The sequence below is a fragment of the Vidua chalybeata genome, chromosome 3 (assembly GCF_026979565.1).
Source record: "Vidua chalybeata isolate OUT-0048 chromosome 3, bVidCha1 merged haplotype, whole genome shotgun sequence".
Classification (NCBI taxonomy): domain Eukaryota; kingdom Metazoa; phylum Chordata; class Aves; order Passeriformes; family Viduidae; genus Vidua; species Vidua chalybeata.
In genome coordinates, this window is record NC_071532.1 from 70,302,772 (window position 1) to 70,322,166 (window position 19,395).

The 19,395-nt window shown below is 37.9% G+C and overlaps 1 protein-coding gene across 2 annotated transcripts in view; it reads left to right on the forward strand.

Moving 5' to 3' along the window:
- PREP (prolyl endopeptidase) overlaps positions 1 to 18,831 on the forward strand; it is an 88,136-nt gene extending 69,305 nt beyond the window's left edge. For both annotated transcript variants that reach the window (XM_053937916.1, XM_053937917.1), the window contains exons 11-15: positions 1,504 to 1,640; positions 7,279 to 7,373; positions 10,375 to 10,506; positions 14,741 to 14,897; positions 15,684 to 18,831. In XM_053937916.1, coding sequence (XP_053793891.1) covers positions 1,504 to 1,640; positions 7,279 to 7,373; positions 10,375 to 10,506; positions 14,741 to 14,897; positions 15,684 to 15,978 — 816 coding nt within the window. In that variant the 3' untranslated portion in view covers positions 15,979 to 18,831. The remainder of the gene's footprint in view (positions 1 to 1,503; positions 1,641 to 7,278; positions 7,374 to 10,374; positions 10,507 to 14,740; positions 14,898 to 15,683) is intronic.
- The last annotated feature ends 564 nt before the right edge of the window (positions 18,832 to 19,395 follow it).

Below are 19,395 nucleotides of genomic sequence, written 5' to 3' on the forward strand. Positions count from 1 at the left end.
AATGTTCAAGTAAGTATTTAAAGTTAAAATCCATTATACTCTACTGTTCTGACAAGCACTTTGTCAGTTAGGATACAGTTATGGCAGTTGGAAACAGTGATTTTATCTTCGTACAAACACCCTTAGGCTTTTGGTTTTGGTTTTTTAATTTTTTTTCATCTACTGTGGGCACTGTGAAATGCTGAATTTTTATCTTTAATATGTCTAGAGGTTTTGGTAAGTCCTTTGGAGGTAGATGTGATTTCATTTGAAATTCCACACATTTCCTTAGCCATGATTAAACTAAAATTAAATGTGATTACTTTGTTTTCAGCCATGTGGATTTACATGTTTCACATTACAGGCAATGCTCGGAATAAATGTTTTGCATAGGTTCATATTACTGATGAGGTTCATGTGTTGTAAAAATAGAACCTGTTGATTATGTGCTTTACAAATCATGGTGGGACTATTTCCTTTAAAAGCAGAGAATGTAAACATGCAACTAAATTATAAGAATGTGTCATTCTTCATTTACTACATTTTTGTTCTAAGTAGATTCAAAGTTGCAATGATGTTAAAGCAAGGCAGTGAAAAGGAATCAGCCAGAATTTTAGGAAAAGCAATAGACTGCATTCACAGCCACATGTTTTTCTTGATTGGCAAAATATGACACAGTGGATCCCAAATTAGACTATGCAGGCAGAGACATGCATCAAAACAAGAAGATGTGGGAACTGTGTTAAGCAATTGCAGTCTAGTTTGTGTACATGGAGTTCAGCTTTTAACTTCACACAGCGCTGTGGCAACAACAGAAAGATGTATGAAAGCATGTGCTATGTGGATACTTGGTGTTTTGGGAGCTGGTTTCCTTTCAGGAAGAAAGCCAGTGGGCAGTTCAGTTGTCTTACTTGGTGGACTGGGGATTCTGCAAGCTTGGGTCCCCTGGTTCTAGTTGCCTAGTAATGTCTGAAAATGCACCAAAGTGCTACAAAAGTTTCTGTCATGGCTTGTGTTACCACCCTGACAAGGTTGAAGTGTCCATGACACAACCTGAAAGACTGGGCAATGCTTAGTCCACTTTTGCTGGATACAGACTTGTCTCGGTGAATTCATCTGTGCAGGAAGTCTGGTTTTAGTTCTGTTTGTTCTCTGTGCCAGCTCCTTTCACATGTGATGGACCACGCAGCCCTTGTGTTTTGTCAGTCTTCCCTTGCAGAGAACTGTATTCTTTTTGTAACATTTTCTTAAACCCTCTTGTGTATAGAATTGATGGATAAGCTACCTAAAGGTGATGCCATCATACCCTTTATATTGTCTCATTTTGATATATTTTCCAGAGCTGCTAAGCAACCAAGCAGGTGGTACCCATTACTGAACCCCACCTGGGCAATTGGTGCAAGTTGCTCAGAAGGTTTTACCCATCAGACCCTATAGAAACAGTCACCTCAGATTCTTGTTAACAGCACTTGTGGAGAGTTACAGCACTAAGTGCATTTCGTATTTCTTTTTCTCTCATCTTAGGTTTTCTACCCTAGCAAAGATGGCACTAAGATCCCAATGTTTATTATTCACAAGAAAGGAATTAAATTGGATGGTTCTCATCCTGCCTTCTTGTATGGATATGGAGGCTTCAACATATCAATTACACCAAGCTACAGGTAAGCAGGGTGATTCACAACTTTTTCTGAAGTTTCTGGTATTAACAGCCGTCACAGACTGTGGGCAGGGTGGACCATGAATCTGACAGGATGCATTTCAGGTTCCTAAGAAGCAAGATGGGAGCCATAGGGGCTGCCCAGGCATCATTTGTCTACTTCGTTAGTTCTGAATTTGAGGCTCACAGAAGAATTGTGTTGGAGCAGAGAAGTGCTCTGCTCTCCTGATGTTTACAGCAGTCACCCTGCCCTTAGGATTACACCTTAACCTCTTCTTGCTCTGTCACTGAGTTCAACAGAAAAACATGGACAAATATATTAAAGGAAATATTTGACCCCACTGGTGAACTAATAGCATAGGAAGTTTTCTTTTTTCCAAGTTAAACAATTACCTATGTCTAAATATTATAGAAAATCAAATGTTTGACTAAATTAATTTAAATAATTTAAATTTGGCTGCATTTTCATATTATACTTTTGGGATTACATCGGAAACAAAATCCTTCTGGGTCCCTCCTGGGAAGGAGGATTGTGTCTTGAGATGCAAATAATACTGTCCTCAGAAATGCAAAGCAACACATTGTAAACCAAAAATGCTGTGTTCAGAACAGGCTTTGTAGCTCTCAAAAGCCATGAGCTTTATTGCATAGATGATCTCTTTAAAGAAAAGGCTTATTTCTTAAGAAAGGCAATTTGAATAGACTTGCCAAAAAGCAGTGCTTGAATACCTAAGAAATGCTCCTAGGTGAGGCAGAGGAAAACAGAAATGGAAAGGGCTGAATAGAGAATAGTTTTTCAGGAAGCAGAGGAGCAGCTCACCACAGAAAAATAATCTATTATGAAACAATCCTATTAAGTTTAGGATTGTTACCTACCAGTCTTGCTTTAAAGTTGCACATTTCAAGAAATCCTTTATAGTGCTTGCCTTTCTTGTTTGCTGTGATTGCATTTACTGTTTCTTGTCCTTTTTAGCAAATACCTTGTCTAACAATGGACCTCCCATCTTGTGCTCTGTGATTATTTGTAAGCTTTTTATCTGCCTCATAAAGCTACACTTCTAATTTCCTGTGGTTCTTGAGAGACATAATTATATAACTAGCATAATTTTAAAATTCTTTTCTAGTTAGGTTCAACCACTAATTTATTACGGTTTATGGTAGATGCTGAAAACTGTGATAAAACTTACCATGTTTTCATTTTTAAAGAATGTAAAATAAATATTACGTATCTATTGATTTAAGGTAAAATTTCACATACTGCAGAGCTGGTTGCTGGCAGAAGGAGAAGGTATTTCAGAGTCCCTGCTTCCATCTCCCATCCATTGGCCCTGGTGCTTGCTGGAGCTTTTGCTAAGCTGATTTACCTCGCAAGAATGACAGAAAACTATCCCAGCAAAACGGAGTGGGTGGTTTTCTGCCATTTTGGCAAGCTAAAAATTGATTCTCGTAGGAGTCCAGCAAGCAGCAGCAAAAGGGGGCAGCTGACATTTAGAAGAGAAGGAAGATGGGAGTTAGGAGCAGTGACCTATATTTTCCTGAACCCTTCATTATACAGTTCATAAATTAAGAATATGAATCTGTAACAGTCCCTTAAAAGTAAATGCACAGAGAACTATCAGTGACCTCCAGATTATCCCACTGACAATGTAAATAAAACATAACTGGCCACACCTCCCTCCTTCCTCTCTCCCTGTAATATCAAGATCTAATTTCTCAATTTTCTCTTCCTAAAAGAAAAGAAAAGCCAAAGCCTTCGAATACATGGTTATGACTAAAAACCTGAGAATTGAGTACTTGGTGAGGGAATGTGTTACAAAAGTAGGCAGGCAAAATCAGGGAAAGGAAATTTTAAGAGGGAATTTATGTCAGAAAGGCAGGATGTCCAGTTCACCCTTTACGTGGCAGATTCCACTAATGTTTTATTCCATACCTTTTACTATATACTCCAGTATGTAGTAGTACTCCACAAGGAGTTCCCAAATCCAAGTGCTGTTCCATCCACAGCCCAACACCACAATTTGGTGGGTTGTTTTTTTTTTTTTTTTTTGCTTGTTTGTTTGTTTGGGTTTGTGTGTTTGTTTGTTTTTTTTAAGACCACAGGCATGAGTGCTAGAAAACAGCCACAGGATGGCCAAGGCTGAGGCTTGCCACATCACTCACCCAATTCTGAGCTGAGATGTAGCCGTGGAAATGTGACCAGTAAGAGACAGCTTACCTTTAAAAAAAAAAAAAAAAAATTCCTGGCTAAATACTCCTAGGCTTTTTTACTTAAACTTAAGACTCTTAAAACTTTCCACAAAACATTCCATTTTCTCCTTTCAAGTGGTTAAATTCTGTCCTGTATGTCTTCCAGCCTGTACTGTATTTTATTACTGGTATTTCACACCCATTAGCATGAGCCAGCTCTCTGGTTTGAGGAACTTATTTCTGCTTAATTCACAAACTGGTGTTCCTTTTCACATCAAAAATGAAAAAAAAAAATCTTTTTCACTGAAAGCAATGGAAACTAACCAACAGGTTACAGGATCCAGAAATAACTGCAAGAATGATAGGCCAAAGTCATTAAGTCATTTACAGTAGTAGTTTATTTTTGAATGCAAGCATGCATCTTTCAGATGCTTCTCTGGACTGGGGAACTTCGTTTGGTGGCATTTTGAGATGGTGCTTGCTAGAGCACTGTCATTAATTATACAGCCCACATAGCAAGTGCAAGTGAAGGCTGATGGAGCTGATACCAGTGGCTTGTGAGAGCTGCTGGGGAAATGCCATCACAAACCCACCACTAATGCCTCAGATTTGGCTAACTACACTGGAGAAACCAACATGTTTCCCTTCACTGCTCTGTGTGTGCCTGCGTGGGTACAGGAGGAGCAATTTCTAAGTCATCCTGGAATACAGCTGGTTGTGCAGCAGACTGTGAAATTGCACATCACTGCCACGTTGTTCCCAGCCTTTAAGCAAAGAGGTGGTGCAGGGAAGAGAGATTGTGAGCCTGGAGAAAGGTCAGGCAAAAGAGCAGCCCTCAGTGCAGAGTGGAGGATTATGCCTTTTGCTTGTTCTGTTACTGCTCTCTTCAGGTCCACAAAAGCCTAAAAAGCAACCAAGTCCAGTGGCTCAGGACTTCTTCCCCATCACCTGTGCACTAGCCTGCATTTTTCTGTCAACTCTAATACCTCACAAAGATCAGTAATTCTGGGGAAATGTTCTTGCTCTGAGAAGCACAGCTCCTCACATTTTTCTCTACTGTAAAAAACAGTATCTGATTTATTATTTTTTGTTTTATGCTCCTTAAGAGTGATTAGAGGGTCTGGAAGGAACTCTCCACAGCAGGAACTATCTTCTGATCCTTCCACTGACTCCATCTTGATCCTGTTGCCCTTTCCTTTACCCTGCTTCCAGGAGAGAAGGAAGAACAGGGACAATGAGCAAAAGGCTACAGACTGTTGGAAAGAGCAGGGAGCCAGACTTCGTTTTGCAGAATAAGACATTTCATAGCCATGCAGGTTGACTGGGCAGTTTGTTGTGACTCAGATGCCAAGCTGACTTGAAATCAAATCTGGAAGCAAGAATCCACCTGGAAAAATACAGGAGGCAGTAATAGGGTTGTGTGTAAAACTTGAGCTTTGTGCTGTCTGATTACTTAGAATTTTCACTTTTTAAAAAAGTAATGAGTTTGGATTCTATACTTGTAAAACCTGGTTTCTTGAACTTTAAAGTAAAGTTCAAGAGAAAAGCTTTGAGAAAGTCTGTTACAAATACTGAAAACATTGGTCAAGTTAGGGTCCTGACTCACCATGATCCTTCAGACAGGCACAGTTTCTTTCAGTAGATGGAAGAGGATGGATTCTGTTGTGGAATATCTTCTTTTTTAAAGTATTCTCAGGCAGTGTGTTTCGGAAGCAAGCTCTTATCTTACTTCTAATTGTTACTTGTTACTTCTGGTTATTAGGGAATCAAAGAACTTTGGCCCAAGAGATCCAAAGTTTGAGGCAGACAGGGAAAAGAAGTGCAGAATATTTTGGGAGGGTTTGTACCAAAAATTATATACCAAAAATTAAGAAGCCAGTCTCATAAAGCAACCTTCTGTTAGGTTACTCCACATTATCTGTGTAGCAACCTGTTGAAATTAAGAGTCCTGGAGTTTGACAGAGTAATACTCTCTGACCTTTGCACAATGTGCTTATAGAATATCAATCTTGAATTTGATCAGTATGTCACAGCAGTCTAAAGGACATGTAATTCACAGTGATGGTCTTAAAAATTCATTTTACAGAAGCTGAGATAATTCATGGCTCCTGAGCCATCTGATGGGCCAGATAACCAGCCTAGATGGAAGGTTTTCCTTTGATGGTTATAAAAATACAGAAATCTCTTACCAGTTATCCTTGTGCTTTTCTTTTCATTTCCTTACTCCTTGATATATACTTTCAAGAACTTGTGCCAGTACATAGGTAATTTCTTTGGGAGGTATGAAAACTTCACCTGTTGGGATACTACATCCACATGAGACACACTGTAAGAATACCATTTTTCAAGCCATTTCTGATTAGTGGGACTTTAAGGTAAAAAGACCCAATCCTTGCCCTTGTGGTTGAACAAATGTATTTTCTGCAGACAGTGGTTTCTGGATGAGCAAAAAATTTAAGTAAATTAGAAATTTAAACATACTATAGGGGGAAAAAAAGACTTGTTGAGGTTAAATTTTAATATTTTACTTGTCTCCTTAGCATATGTGTGGTTGGCCTTCTGCAGCTTCTGCTATATTAAGCTACTGTGTCAACTGCAGATCAACAATTAATATTTTTTAATTGTTAAATATAATTTTAATTACTTCAATCTATTTGAAAAAGATAGTAATATCTTTGATGCTTTTGCAATTTGGCATTTTTAAAAAATATGCTATTTTGGCTTTCAGACAGGTTCAGGAGATGATAGGGGAAGCAGAACCTGTAATTTTATGTTACACTGTTTGTTATGTATTTAGCAATATGAGAGAAAACTGAATAAGAATGAGATTGGCCACCTGCTGATGTGACTGCTGACCATGGCACAAAAGAATGGTAGATGCAGAATTTTTATTTGTAAACAGAGTATTGCAAAGGTCCAAAAGAAGTATATTAAGCAGAAGTTAGGTTGAAAATACCTGCTCATAAACAAAGACCAAGTGCTGATCTTAAGTCTTAATTCTTTGATTTCTTCCTTTGGGCTAAATCTTCCTTTCCTCTCTGAAGAAGTGGAGGTCCCATGATGGAGGAACAATTCGGAAAGCTATGGAGGACCAGTGGTACTGCATAACTCTAGTCTGCAGACTAATGGCTTTGAAGATAATTTTTGTAAATGGTGACACATTCTGAATGGTCGTCTGTTAGGCCAAACCACTGACCACTCTCCTCCAAAGAGCTAAGGGAGGAAGAACAGACCAGCACTGGCTCCTTCCTCTCCTAAAGCTGCTGGGAGTTTTATTTCCATGGATAACCACCAAAAAAAGCCTAACTACTCAGATTCGCTATCAAGAGGGACTTAATTCACAATTTCATCATTGATTTTGGGAGAGATCTTTCCCTCAAAGTATTTTTGCAGAAGTGGTAGGTGTATAAAAATTGGAAAATAAAAATAATCCTCGTATCTGTTTGCTTTTTCAGCGTGTCAAGGCTTATTTTTGTGCGACACCTGGGAGGTGTTCTAGCAGTGGCGAACATCAGGGGCGGGGGCGAATATGGGGAGACCTGGCACAAAGGTAAGTCAGTCAAAGCACAGGAACAAAGGTGCAGGCTTAGCAATGAAAATTGCAACATTTTCTTTTCACTCCTTCTCCTGTGCTCACATCTCCTTTTGCATTTTACTTATTCTGCAAAAATTGGATTTTGTACGAAGACAGTATTTCCCAAGAAAATCATTGTGGTTTTTTAAGCAATATCACGTTCCCTGGACTTAAACACTGGAAAATGCAGCTATTTATATTGAACTGATCTTAAAAAAATGTCTGTCTTTTGTAAAATACCTGGCTTGCTTTCACATACCTCTTTCATTATTGCAGGTGCCCAATTCTAAATCCCCAAGACAACAAAACTAACTATTTAGGCTCTCTTGGTATCACATACACACACACACAAAAACAAAAAAAATTGCAGAACATGGAAGGTGTGAACTCTTGAGTTCAGAGTATAAATTTTCTATATTGTTTTTGCATAATTTATGAATAGACTTTTTTTTTTAATATTTGATGAATGTGACTGGAAAAACGTGTTCAACAAAAGTATTTTCAAGCACTGGAACAGGCTGCCCATGGAAGTGGTTGAGTCACCATCTCTGGAGGTATTTAAAAGACACATAGATGTGTCTTAGGGACGTGACACTGCTGAGTTAACAGCTGAACTTGGTAATCTTAAAGGTCTTTTCCAACCTAAATGGTTCTGTGATTCTGTGATTGAAGTTCATATGAAAACTGTCAGCTCCAGAAGTGCATTCACATCATCCCCTCCAAACTCTTGGGGTATCCAACTTGTAGGCAACCATTTGTCTTTCTAGGTTTTTTTTTTAAGCTGACTGTCATGCCACAGGGAAACTCAGTCAAACACTGAAAAGCTCTGTCAATCTCTTTTCCCCTTTTCTTAACACTTTTGATGTATTTCTGTCCATGGTTTTTCCCATTAAGTTCTTGTCTTAATCATTTCATTGTCTTTGTCTACTTGCCTTATTGTTGACAACTGTCCACATTCTTCCACCAGCGGAAGAAGCTTGAAAAAGTCCTTCTTATCTCAGGAACATACCTATCCTTATTTAATCATGACCCTCTACTCATATTCCAAGAATCTGATGCATAAGTTGCTGGGAATGTTGTCAGCAAGGCAAATGTACCAAAACAGTGGTGCTTATGATCTAGCAATTTGCCATGGCAGTAATCCATAATATCTTTTTATCAGACAAAATGGTATTTCCAGATCATTGCATCTTGATTTTAGTATTTCATCTATGGTAACTTGTCTGGGTCATTTCCTCAAAATTGAGTTAATTACATAATAGTTTCATAAATAGAAGCTGTATTTGCTTGCAGATACAGGATATTATTGCTAAAGATGAAATATTCTTCATTAATTTTAATTTGCAGATTGATTTGCAGTAGATTTTAATAAAATTTATCTTAATATGATAATGCTTCTTTGATCCACCTCTTTCCTGCTTGATTTTGACCCAAGTCTTTTATTGCAGTTTGAAATAAAATATATATCTGTTCCTTTTTAATTCCAGAAGCAATTCCAAAAGTTTTTTCCCTTAGGTTTAATTTTAAATAGGATTCTGACCTTACACCAGCCTGGTGTTTTGAGCAAGGAGTAAGATTTATTTCTCCCTTATTGCCACCTGCTTGAAGACTTTTTTGTCATCCCAGTATGTCTCTCTTCAACAGTCTTGTTAATACAAGAATGATGTGTATTTGTTAAAAAAAAAAACACAAAAAATTACAAATGTACTGGTTTCAGTTCTACAAGTTCTTTATGACTAAATGTCAGACTTATCTTGCTAAACATCTGTGACATAGAAGCAAAGCAACCATTGTAAACTGGTTGTCTAGGATCACTTGATGGAGAATGGAGATAAAGAGACACCTCCAGACTGTAGCTTGTCTCAATTTAGGGTAAAAGTAATTGTCCTGGAGGTTCCTGGATCATAGGGGGAACCTTAGGTAATCAGCTTGAAATAAACATCCAGCTTTCAAAGAAAGTAGAAGAAATTGGACTTCATTTCTGCATCCTATAAGCCCTGTTTGCCTGGCTGGGCCACTGCCTTTGCTACAGGAATGCAAGGATTTTCTTCCTAGTTCCCATTTCTCACTAGCATTTAATTGCCTGAGATTACCATGGTCTTTAGGTATGATAACATTTGAGGATCTAGTTTCAGTCTCTTGCCAAACAACCAAGATTTGAACAACTATGAGTTCTCGAAGCTGATACTCTTCTATTAAAATAATTGAAAGATTGTAGGGAAAAACCATCCTTTTCCTTCCCTATCCCACTCTGCAATTTTTTTTTTTTAGACCTGGAGATCTTACCAATAATGTCATCAGAGCCAACATTTTCTGTCATTATTTGTTCCCTTGTACATCTGATGACTTTTGGAATTTCATTCAACATGATGACAGTATCTTAAGCATTTTCATATTGAAAGTTAATTAATAAAATTTCAAAGCAAGAAGCAACTGTGAAGTCCCTTTTTGACCATAGCTTTATATCATCTGGTTTGAAAACAACTAATAGAAAAAAAGAATAAATTACCAGCCGCATATTATATATCCAGGAAATTAGAAGTGCTTATTTTACATAGCCTATTTTATAAGTTGAATCTTTATTGCCTTAAGAAACTGTCACTTAGTTTAAGGATTTAAAGTCCCATTAACTCAAACCTCAAGTGTGTTGTATGTGGTCATTTTGTATATATTTTGCTGTGCAAAGCATTTAGCTTTCCTTTCACTGGTTAGGAACATTACCTGGCACTTACTCCACAGTATAGGTATGTATTATTCAGAGTTTCTGAAAGCATCAGAGTTATTGACAGAACCATCTTATAGCCTCTCTGTGTTGACAGAATCTTTCATTTTTGCTGTTTTTCTGAGCTGCATCAATTATTAAAATATTCATGAAATTGGAATTGTTCCCAGGTATTTTTGGACACATGTTGTTCTGAAGAGATGGTATCAAAAGGATTTTTATGGTATCAATTGATTTATTTTGTTTCCGTACTAGGTGGTATCTTGGCCAACAAACAAAATTGCTTTGATGACTTTCAGTGTGCTGCCAAATACCTCATCAAGGAAGGCTACACATCCCCAAAGAAGCTGACTATTAATGGAGGCTCAAATGGGGGCCTCTTAGTTGGTAAGAACTGCTTGTCTATTTCCCAGATTTGGTGCTGGGCTTATTAAAGTAACCAGACAAAAATTGATGAGATCAGCCTGTCAAAAGTTGCCAGTATGTCAGTGCATTAATGTATACCAGGTGTTAAATATGTACAGTAGGACTTCATTTGCTATTTGCATAGAAGATTGGAATTCTGCAGTCTCTGGCAAAGGCTGACTGTTAAAAACCACACAGTCTTGAGTGGTAAGAGCTAACCCTGTGGTAGAATCACACAAAAAGTAAGGATGGTTTAAAAGACGGGGGGGAGGGTATCTTTCTTTTTTCAGGTTAACCATTACAAAGTTAGCACTGAACTATTAATTCATATAGCACTGGGAAAATGTGTGTGGTCTGTTACAAATGCATCATGTTCACTTCAGATTCACTGCTGTATTCTTAAATTCAAGGAAATTAATAGCCTCCACTTAAACAGAAGTCTTGTCACAGAAAGATTTCATTCTGAGCAGTCTGAGAGTTACAAAATATATTTCTGATAAGATCCCTATCTGAAGGCATCTGAAAGTAACAGAAGAAAAAAGAAGGGTTTTTTTTTACAATTTTGAAAGGAAAAGGAGACACAAAGTAATAGTATCAGGTTCTGTTTGCCTTTTTTAAGCAGCATGAAAGGTGACAGACAGTATGATAGATTTGAGCTACTTCTGTGAAAAGGAGGTAAAAAAGGCACCACAAGTTCATAAACCACTGAATGATAGAAAACAAGCAGTTTTCCTAGGCCCACTCTGCTTACTCTTCTTTTTGCATTTATCTGCTGCTCTATACTGACTCTATTGACTTTATTCTACTTTTCAGTGAATTGGCATCCAGCATGAGAAAAAGGATTTGGAATTACACAGATCTTTGGTCTAAGCCATCTTAGACCTGCATTATTATTTTTAAAAAGCAATTGTTTTAAAGATGAAGTAACGAGTACTTGTAAAGCTCTATTTTGGGTTTTGCTTATATGCTTCTCAATAACAATTGGCAGAAGGTGTTTCTCCATTTAAAATAGAAATGGGTGAATATGATAAAGGATTAAAGGGTTTGTACTCCATTTGGAATGCAAGCATTGTACAAGTCAGTTTTATGTTGGAAATAGTTGGAAATGCAATTAAACTTTGAATATTTTACATTTCTTCTGAAAATACTTCTTTATCGTTATGGGGACTTCAGTCAGGATGAGATTCATCCTACCCAGCTTCAGTAAGAAAACCCCCTGGGTTACTGGCTGAACTGTTCAGCTGGGCTCCTTGAGTCAATAAAGGGAAGCAAGTGACAACTGCAGGAAGTACATCATTCTGGTAGGAGACAGGTGGTAGGAATCTAGACCTCCCTGCTCTAAAAAATCTTGTTAGAATCCTTCCCTTGAATTTACTGGTAGATTACAGTCAAGCAGGATTTCCATGCTCTTGATGAACCAGATAGGGATTTTCCTTGACTGAGTAGAACTAGGTGAATTCAGGAAATTCTTAAAAGGTCTTTTTTATCAACGCAAAAGTAAATTTTGCAATAGTTGCTGATGCTACATTAGAGATCATAACTCATCCTGTAGGTTCAAGGACCCACTGCCAGATTTTCTTTGTTCTTATTTACTGAAGAAAAAGCTGACAAGGAAGAGTATTGTCACTCCTCCAAAATACTGCTTCCTTTCAGTCAGACTAGCAGGAGGTGACTCTGAGGACTGCAGAGCCCTGAGCTCATCTTGCCTCATTCAACTGCAAAACAAGACTTCCTTGTCCTGCAGTGTGATCCCCAAGCTGAGCAGAGCAGCACAGCTGTGAGCTGAAAACCTCTGTGCAAATGCAGCGCTTGACCTCTCATGTTTGCCTAGACAAAACCAGGTCTGACGTTTTGAAGGCTTACTTTTGTACTGAATTATAAAGCTCAAAGTTATGTGTAGGGGCATAAAATTCACAAATAAATTGTTGTTCCAGATTACACTTTATTAATGCAGATAATTATTATGGCTAATTGAAAAGGTGCAGTGTGCATGGATGAGTGTCTCCGTAGGTGATTTCTCACTGAAGTAACTACTTAAGGAGCAATTTCTTCCAAAATCCTGAGCAACAGACAGTGCTTCAAGAGACACTCTGAAATAAAGAATATTAAAACAAAATGTTATATTAGTTGTTTTGACTTTTGTTCCTACCACAATACCATTTATGTTCATAAAAGAAGATAGCTTGAAGAGGAGGGATCTGATTTTTATGTTAAAACCTAGAGATCTTTTACATAGCATCTCTTTAATATGTACCTTACGGAAATGACTCATAAATAAGGAACAGTTAGCATAATTGCATATCAGAGATGACCAGAAGTAAAATTTCATTTTTCAGAAAATAAAAATCATGTTTAAATCAAGAAAATAGGGTATAGTGTAAACTCTTGGCAGGGACAGACAGACCACAGGAGAATGATGAGAAAATTGCTTCCAATATTAAGATTAGCAATGACATTTTTCTATGTACGTCAGAGGCAGGAAGCTGGCGAGATGATCTGTGGGGCTTGCAGGTTAGTGAGATGTAAAATGAGCATTAAAGAAAATTAATTGCAAATCAGAACAACTAAATGGTCTGTTTGTATTGATGTTCCCTCCTGAGGAGAGGGTTGGGGGTTCCCTGCACCAGTCTGTCTTCATGGGGAATATTCTGGGGAGCTCCAGTTGAAGCATCAGCAGGAAAGGTTTCAGAATGAATCAATCTAATGAAAAGTAGCGTGTTGCTAGGACCAGATGGTGCACATGCAGGATCCTAAGTGAACTCCGATTTGAAATCGCAGGCTACTAAGCCTGAATGTCTGAGGAACAGAAGGGGGCAAGTGTAATGCCAAGTTTTAAATGGTTCATGGTGATCCACAAGCTGCAGCTGAGTAAATCTGACTTATCTAATGGGCAAGCTAGTTGAAACCAATAAATAATAGCTGACATAAAAGAAAGAATTCTGCAGGCTGAAGTTGCAGCTTTCAAATGTGTTAGAGCTATCTGAAGGAGTCAGGCTGCATATGGGGCTTGTAACAGTGATCTAGGTGAGGAGCTATTCTTGGATTTTCAAAAGCTGTGAAAGAAAGTCCTTGCTGAGCTGGAAGCAAAGTCACGTCATGGCAATGTCATGGTTAGCAGGAGGCAAAGAGTGGCGATAATCAATCTGTTTTCACAATGGACAAAAATGAGGAGATAAGAATTTGGGAGAGATTATACCTACATGGGGATGCACAGTGAATAGTTCTGAATTAATTAAGGGAGATTCTGGGATCTGTTGTAGTAGTTATGTGATAATTTCAGTGCTCTTATTTCTTAAAATTCAAAAAAGGCAGGGGAATTTGTAAAATCACCAGGGAAAAGGTTTAAATCAAGAAACAGTAATTGGAATTGAAGAACTTACTTACAAGATATGATGAACAGTGGATGAATAAACAGTAAGAGAGGAAACAGTTGTATTTACAGAGGATATGTGTTTTGATGGCTTTTTAATAGGATGGCTGAAGATTACTCCAACTCGGAGAAAACTGAAATAAGTAGTTCATCAGATAATAATTTACAGGAGAGATCTCCCAGTTGCCACTCTTATACATTGAACACTGAGCTTGATGGGCCTACTGCAGTTGTTTTTAAAATATATGAGGCAAGCATTATTCTTAAAGAAATTGTCCCTTCCAATGGTAGGAAGATAAAAAACATAAAACAAGAAAATACAGCAGCAATTCACTTCGTTAATTTAAAGTTATTCCACTGTTTTGTAACAGTCTGCTTTTATCAAAATTCTTTTCTTATGAGTTTACATAGTAATTATGGAAGACAATTTTCATCAGTAAATGGAGGGCTTTTGATCCTTAATGCCCTTTTCTTTCTTGAGACTAGTATTAAAAGTTTAAACAGTGAATGGTTTAGGTACCTTCAGTGCAGTAGTTCAAAATCTCACATGCTTTAAAAGTTCATTTCTCCTTCAGTCCCAATTTGGTGGTTTGAAAGGCAGTTTTCATAGAACGACGTTTGGTGTCTGAAGAGCACAGAAATGGCTCTTAAGTTCTTTTGAACATACCATATTTCAGAGTTACGGTTTTTATCCATTTGTGTATTTGCTTACAGTTCTGCTTGAAAGTCTATTTGACTTCATTTTCACTGACAGCCTACTCCCAGTACAAGTTGGTAGTGAAGCTTTTACTGTTGAACTAAATTCTTTGAGATTTGAATACTAATGGAATTGTTTTCCTGCTGAAGCTGCCTGTGCTAATCAGCGCCCTGACCTGTTTGGTTGTGCTATTGCCCAAGTGGGAGTGATGGACATGCTCAAATTCCACAAGTACACCATTGGCCACGCTTGGACCACTGACTATGGTTGCTCCGACTGTAAGGAGCAGTTTGAATGGCTGCGCAAGTAAGTGCCTCTAAATACTTTCTGTGGTCGTTAAAACGCGTAGTCTGCTCAACAGTTTCTGTTGTCATGATCAATATCTATTCTAGTGATTACTTCATCCTTTCCCACACTGTATTTGGGGAGTTCAGCATTTCCTTACAAGTCAGTTTTGAATCAAAGACTATCTTCAAAGCTCTGTTGAATCAAATGGTCCTGTTTTCAAAGACCTTGTTCTCCTAGCAGCTTTTAACAGTTCATAAGGTTTTCTTTCTGAATAATGACTCTTTTAGGCCATTACAACAGAATATTCTCAAGTGGACCACTACATAAATTGCATTTTACCATGAGGGAGATACAGTCACCATTGTGAATTGTATTATACAATGCGGGTTGGATTTATTTGTAGGAATTGAATGGCGCTAGACCGTAGTAAGATCTTAATTAATTTCTCAGCTTCTGTTGAGAGTCTCAATTTCCCTGTTGCCAGCAGGATGGATCTTGCTATGGACTTGACAGATTTTGCTGCACTTCCCCTGCTGGCTTCTCCTGATATTTTGGACATTCCTGTGAGATGTACACATACATCTCTCTTGAAAATAAAGAAATGTACTTGCTTCACATTTCAGAGCCAGAGATCTGTGGCCACTACCGTGTGTCAGTTGCCATTAGCACAATTCTGATTAATGTAACTGAGAACTGTTCTATTCTGAGTGCTAACAAATGCCACTGTGATGGTTTCAGTAGGAAAGGACCTTCTTGTTGGGTCTTGAGAAAGAAGATATGGAAACATTTGTGTGTTTTTCTCAGGTACTCTCCACTTCATAATGTCAAACTACCAGAAGAAGATGGCATCCAGTATCCCTCCACACTACTTCTCACAGCAGACCACGATGACCGTGTGGTCCCTCTGCATTCTCTGAAGTTCATCGCTACCCTGCAGTACATTGTGGGCCGAAGCAGTAAACAAACCAATCCACTTCTCATCCATGTTGACACCAAGGCGGGGCATGGAGCAGGAAAGCCAACTGCTAAAGTTATAGAAGAAGTGTCAGATATGTTCGCTTTTGTAGCACGATGTCTAAATCTTGAGTGGATTGAATAGGAAAAATGCTTATTACTGTCTCCTTTAGAAAACAAGGGCTTTAACATTTAAGAACAGCCACACTACTACTTGGTGTAGTACTTACATTTAAGAACTGCAGTTTAATATTTTATTGATCCAACCTGTTACGGAGTTTTGATCTTCTGTGCTTCCCTCTTTTTGGCATTTCTTTGATTTTTTTTCTACTGCATTCCAAACTCCATTTTGAAAAGCATGTTCAAAAAAATAGCTGAGCTACTCTCAGTACTGTTGTGAAAATGTAGATTTCAAAATTAGTGCTATTTGAGCTTATTTCCTGTAAACAATTTTAATGTATTTCACCTATAAACATATCCAGATCGTTTGTAATTAAATGTAAGTACTGTTCACATACAAGATCTCTGAGCATATTTTATTTACACAGTAATTTATTTAAGAATGTAAACTGAAGGTGTTCAGTGATAACCACGAAAAACTGAAGAGACAGTAATCCAGTTATGTCAAATATTATTAAAAAGCTTATATTACATTCTGTTCATAACTGCGTTACAGTCTATAATAATGATTTTGCTAAATTGTTCTTTCTTTCCAAAGAGACTTCAAAATGTCACCAGTGTTCTCTTCTGCCATTTATTTCCGCACAGAAGACTGGAGGCTGAAAAACTTGATGAAATCTTAGATTCTCACCGTAATCTCAGTCAAGCTACACAGATATTCTCCAACAACCCATGTGAAATTATTTCTTTGACTGTTTCTGAAGAGTAGACCAGGCACTGATTTAAATAAATGAACAAGATATAACACAAAACAGAATAAAAAAACCCACCCCAACCCAAAGGCACAGCTTTGTCCAGATTATTCAGGTTCAGGTTTTTTCTGATGCTTCTCACAGGACATTCTCTAACAAGGCAAAATCTGAACATGCATATATAACCTAGTTTTGGCTGCAAAACAGCAAGAGCTCATAGTCAGACTCCCCTATGATTTGACACAAGCACATTATTTGAACTGCCATTTTTCCCATCTAGGCTGTAGGGCTGTAAAGTAGATGTGAGTGTTTGCCTGCTGTTTAATCTCTGATGCACTGCAGGAATTACAGTTTGATTTTGCAGGGGAAAAAAGTATTCTATCAACTATATTAGTCTCGTTGCCCCTCCAGAAGATATCAGTGTTTCTCATTTTTGGATGAACTGATGTAATTTTACAGACTCATGCTTGTCATTGCATTTATACTTAGACCCTAAGGACTGTATTTTAACTCTGGGCTCAGGAGTTTTATCTCTAAACAAACAATGTCTTGGTGCAGGAAGAGGAGGGAGTGGTATTTAAAAGAGAGGGAGATGCTCTAAAGAGCGGCAAAAATAAAAATAAATTTGTACCAGAGTCACTCTGTGTTTCCCTCATGATCTGGACTTCTTTTGATTCTCTCTGGAGTCCAGGAGTGATCATGCTTATTATGTAGGGCTAATTTGACTTTAGGAGAAAATAAAAAATTATTTCTGCTTTCATATGAAATACCACACCTAAAACCTGTATGTGATCTGGGGTTTATTTAGGATCCACAGGCATTAGAGTTCTTTACAAGATACTCTGTAAACTTCTACACTCTGATCACATCATTAAGTTAAACAATCAGAATAGAGAGTTGAGGGAGGGTTGATTTTTTTTTTTCCTTTCAGGCTATGAAAATGAGGTACAGATTCCGCAGATTCAGCCCCTTTTCCCAGAGGTATATGAACTGTTTTCTTTGCTCATCTAGAAATTTTCAACAGCTTTCCCACGTGGCAGAAACAAAGCATATAAAGCTGTGCCATCTCCGTTTGAAATATTCATAGTTGTGGCATGTAGCCTTCTATTGAACTTACAGTTTCTGTCAAGATGGCAGTACCCAGCTCACCTCTGACACAGAGTTTTGCAGGATAGGGTGTGTGGAAACATCGTCCTCAGACATTCAAGAAATAGAGCTGAACTATGTTGGTGCATTGAATTGCAAATGCCTGAGTACAGCCAGCTCAGTCACCTCTAGGTCTGTTCCTAAAAATGCTTTTCCTTGTTCTCCAGTTGCTCAAGCACAAAAGTTCTGGCACAGGTTAAAAGTAACTCTTTTTCCTCCTGAAGCCTTCTGTCGAAGCTAAGTTCCCTGAATGACTCAGTGTCATGACAGATTAAGACCCATAATCTGGGGACTTTGGAAACAAACATTTCTCTGAGTGGCAATCAGTAGTACTGAAAGTGGAGCTAGTTGCTGGAGACACCACACACAAAGTAAATGTTCCAGAGTATCTATTGTGGCATGCTGGGGTAAGTATTGGAAAGGCATTGTGTTTCTGTAACAGGGTCATCATGTCAACATTTATTTGATATTAATCAGCTGTGCCAAGTTCAGGATTCAGGTGCCAAAAAAATGATGTTGCAAAGCTGTCCTGTTATCTGAGTTGCTGCTTTTGAGGCAGACAGGGTCATATTCCAAGTGGAATCTGTAATTAAGTCTAAGCGAGTAATGCTCTTGTAATATAGTGGGATTTCAACCTTCAGGGTTTTGATTAAATAGACCTGGAGCCAAACCATTCCTGCTGTATAAAACATAATGAAATTTCTGTTAGTCTAGTTTCAAGGTTATTTTCTCTATAGTGGAAACGCTATTTTATGAAGATACTATTGTGTTTTATGGTGTCTGTTTCCAGTATGTGAAGCAAAATTCACAAGCTGGGCAAGGTAACCTCCCAGATACCTTGCTTTTTCAAAACCACCTTAGAAAAATAAATACTGATGTTTTGCAGCAAGATCCAACCCCCCAAAAAAGCCCTGGAAGAGGCTTATGTTACATGAAGAAAAATATGGGTTTATTTGGAAATAAATGAACTTTTTATATAATTCTCCTAATAGTCTTCACAACTCATGTAAAGATAACTTCGTTGTCTTTCCTCCCATGAATGTACATTTGCATTAGATTTGATTTATGTGAAAAAGGTCAGAAGTATTTTTAAAAGCTGATCTTCTTTACAGAGAGAGAGATTTGAATTCCTTTGCATTGGAGTTAATTTACATTTTGGTAGCTGCAAAAAAAGATAGATAGATAGATAGATAGATAGATAGATAGATAGATAGATAGATAGATATGTGTGTATGTATGTGCTGATTTCAGCTGGGAGCTGCACTCTATACCCTAGAGATGGAAGAGAACAGCTAGCCTGTGGGTATGTAAGAATAAAGGGTGCTCAAGACAGATTTTGGAGATAGATACCTGTACCTGGCACCTAGAGCTTCTGGACCAGGATTTTCTTGACTTGGCTCTACTTTGCCATCTGTCTGTAGGAAGGCAGAAACATGAGCAGCAGTACTTCTGGATTCAGTATGGCAAGCAGCAGCATTCAAAGATTAATGTTGCCAGGTCATTTATTTATTTTTAGCCTGAGGTTGCCCCTCAGGATTGCCTAA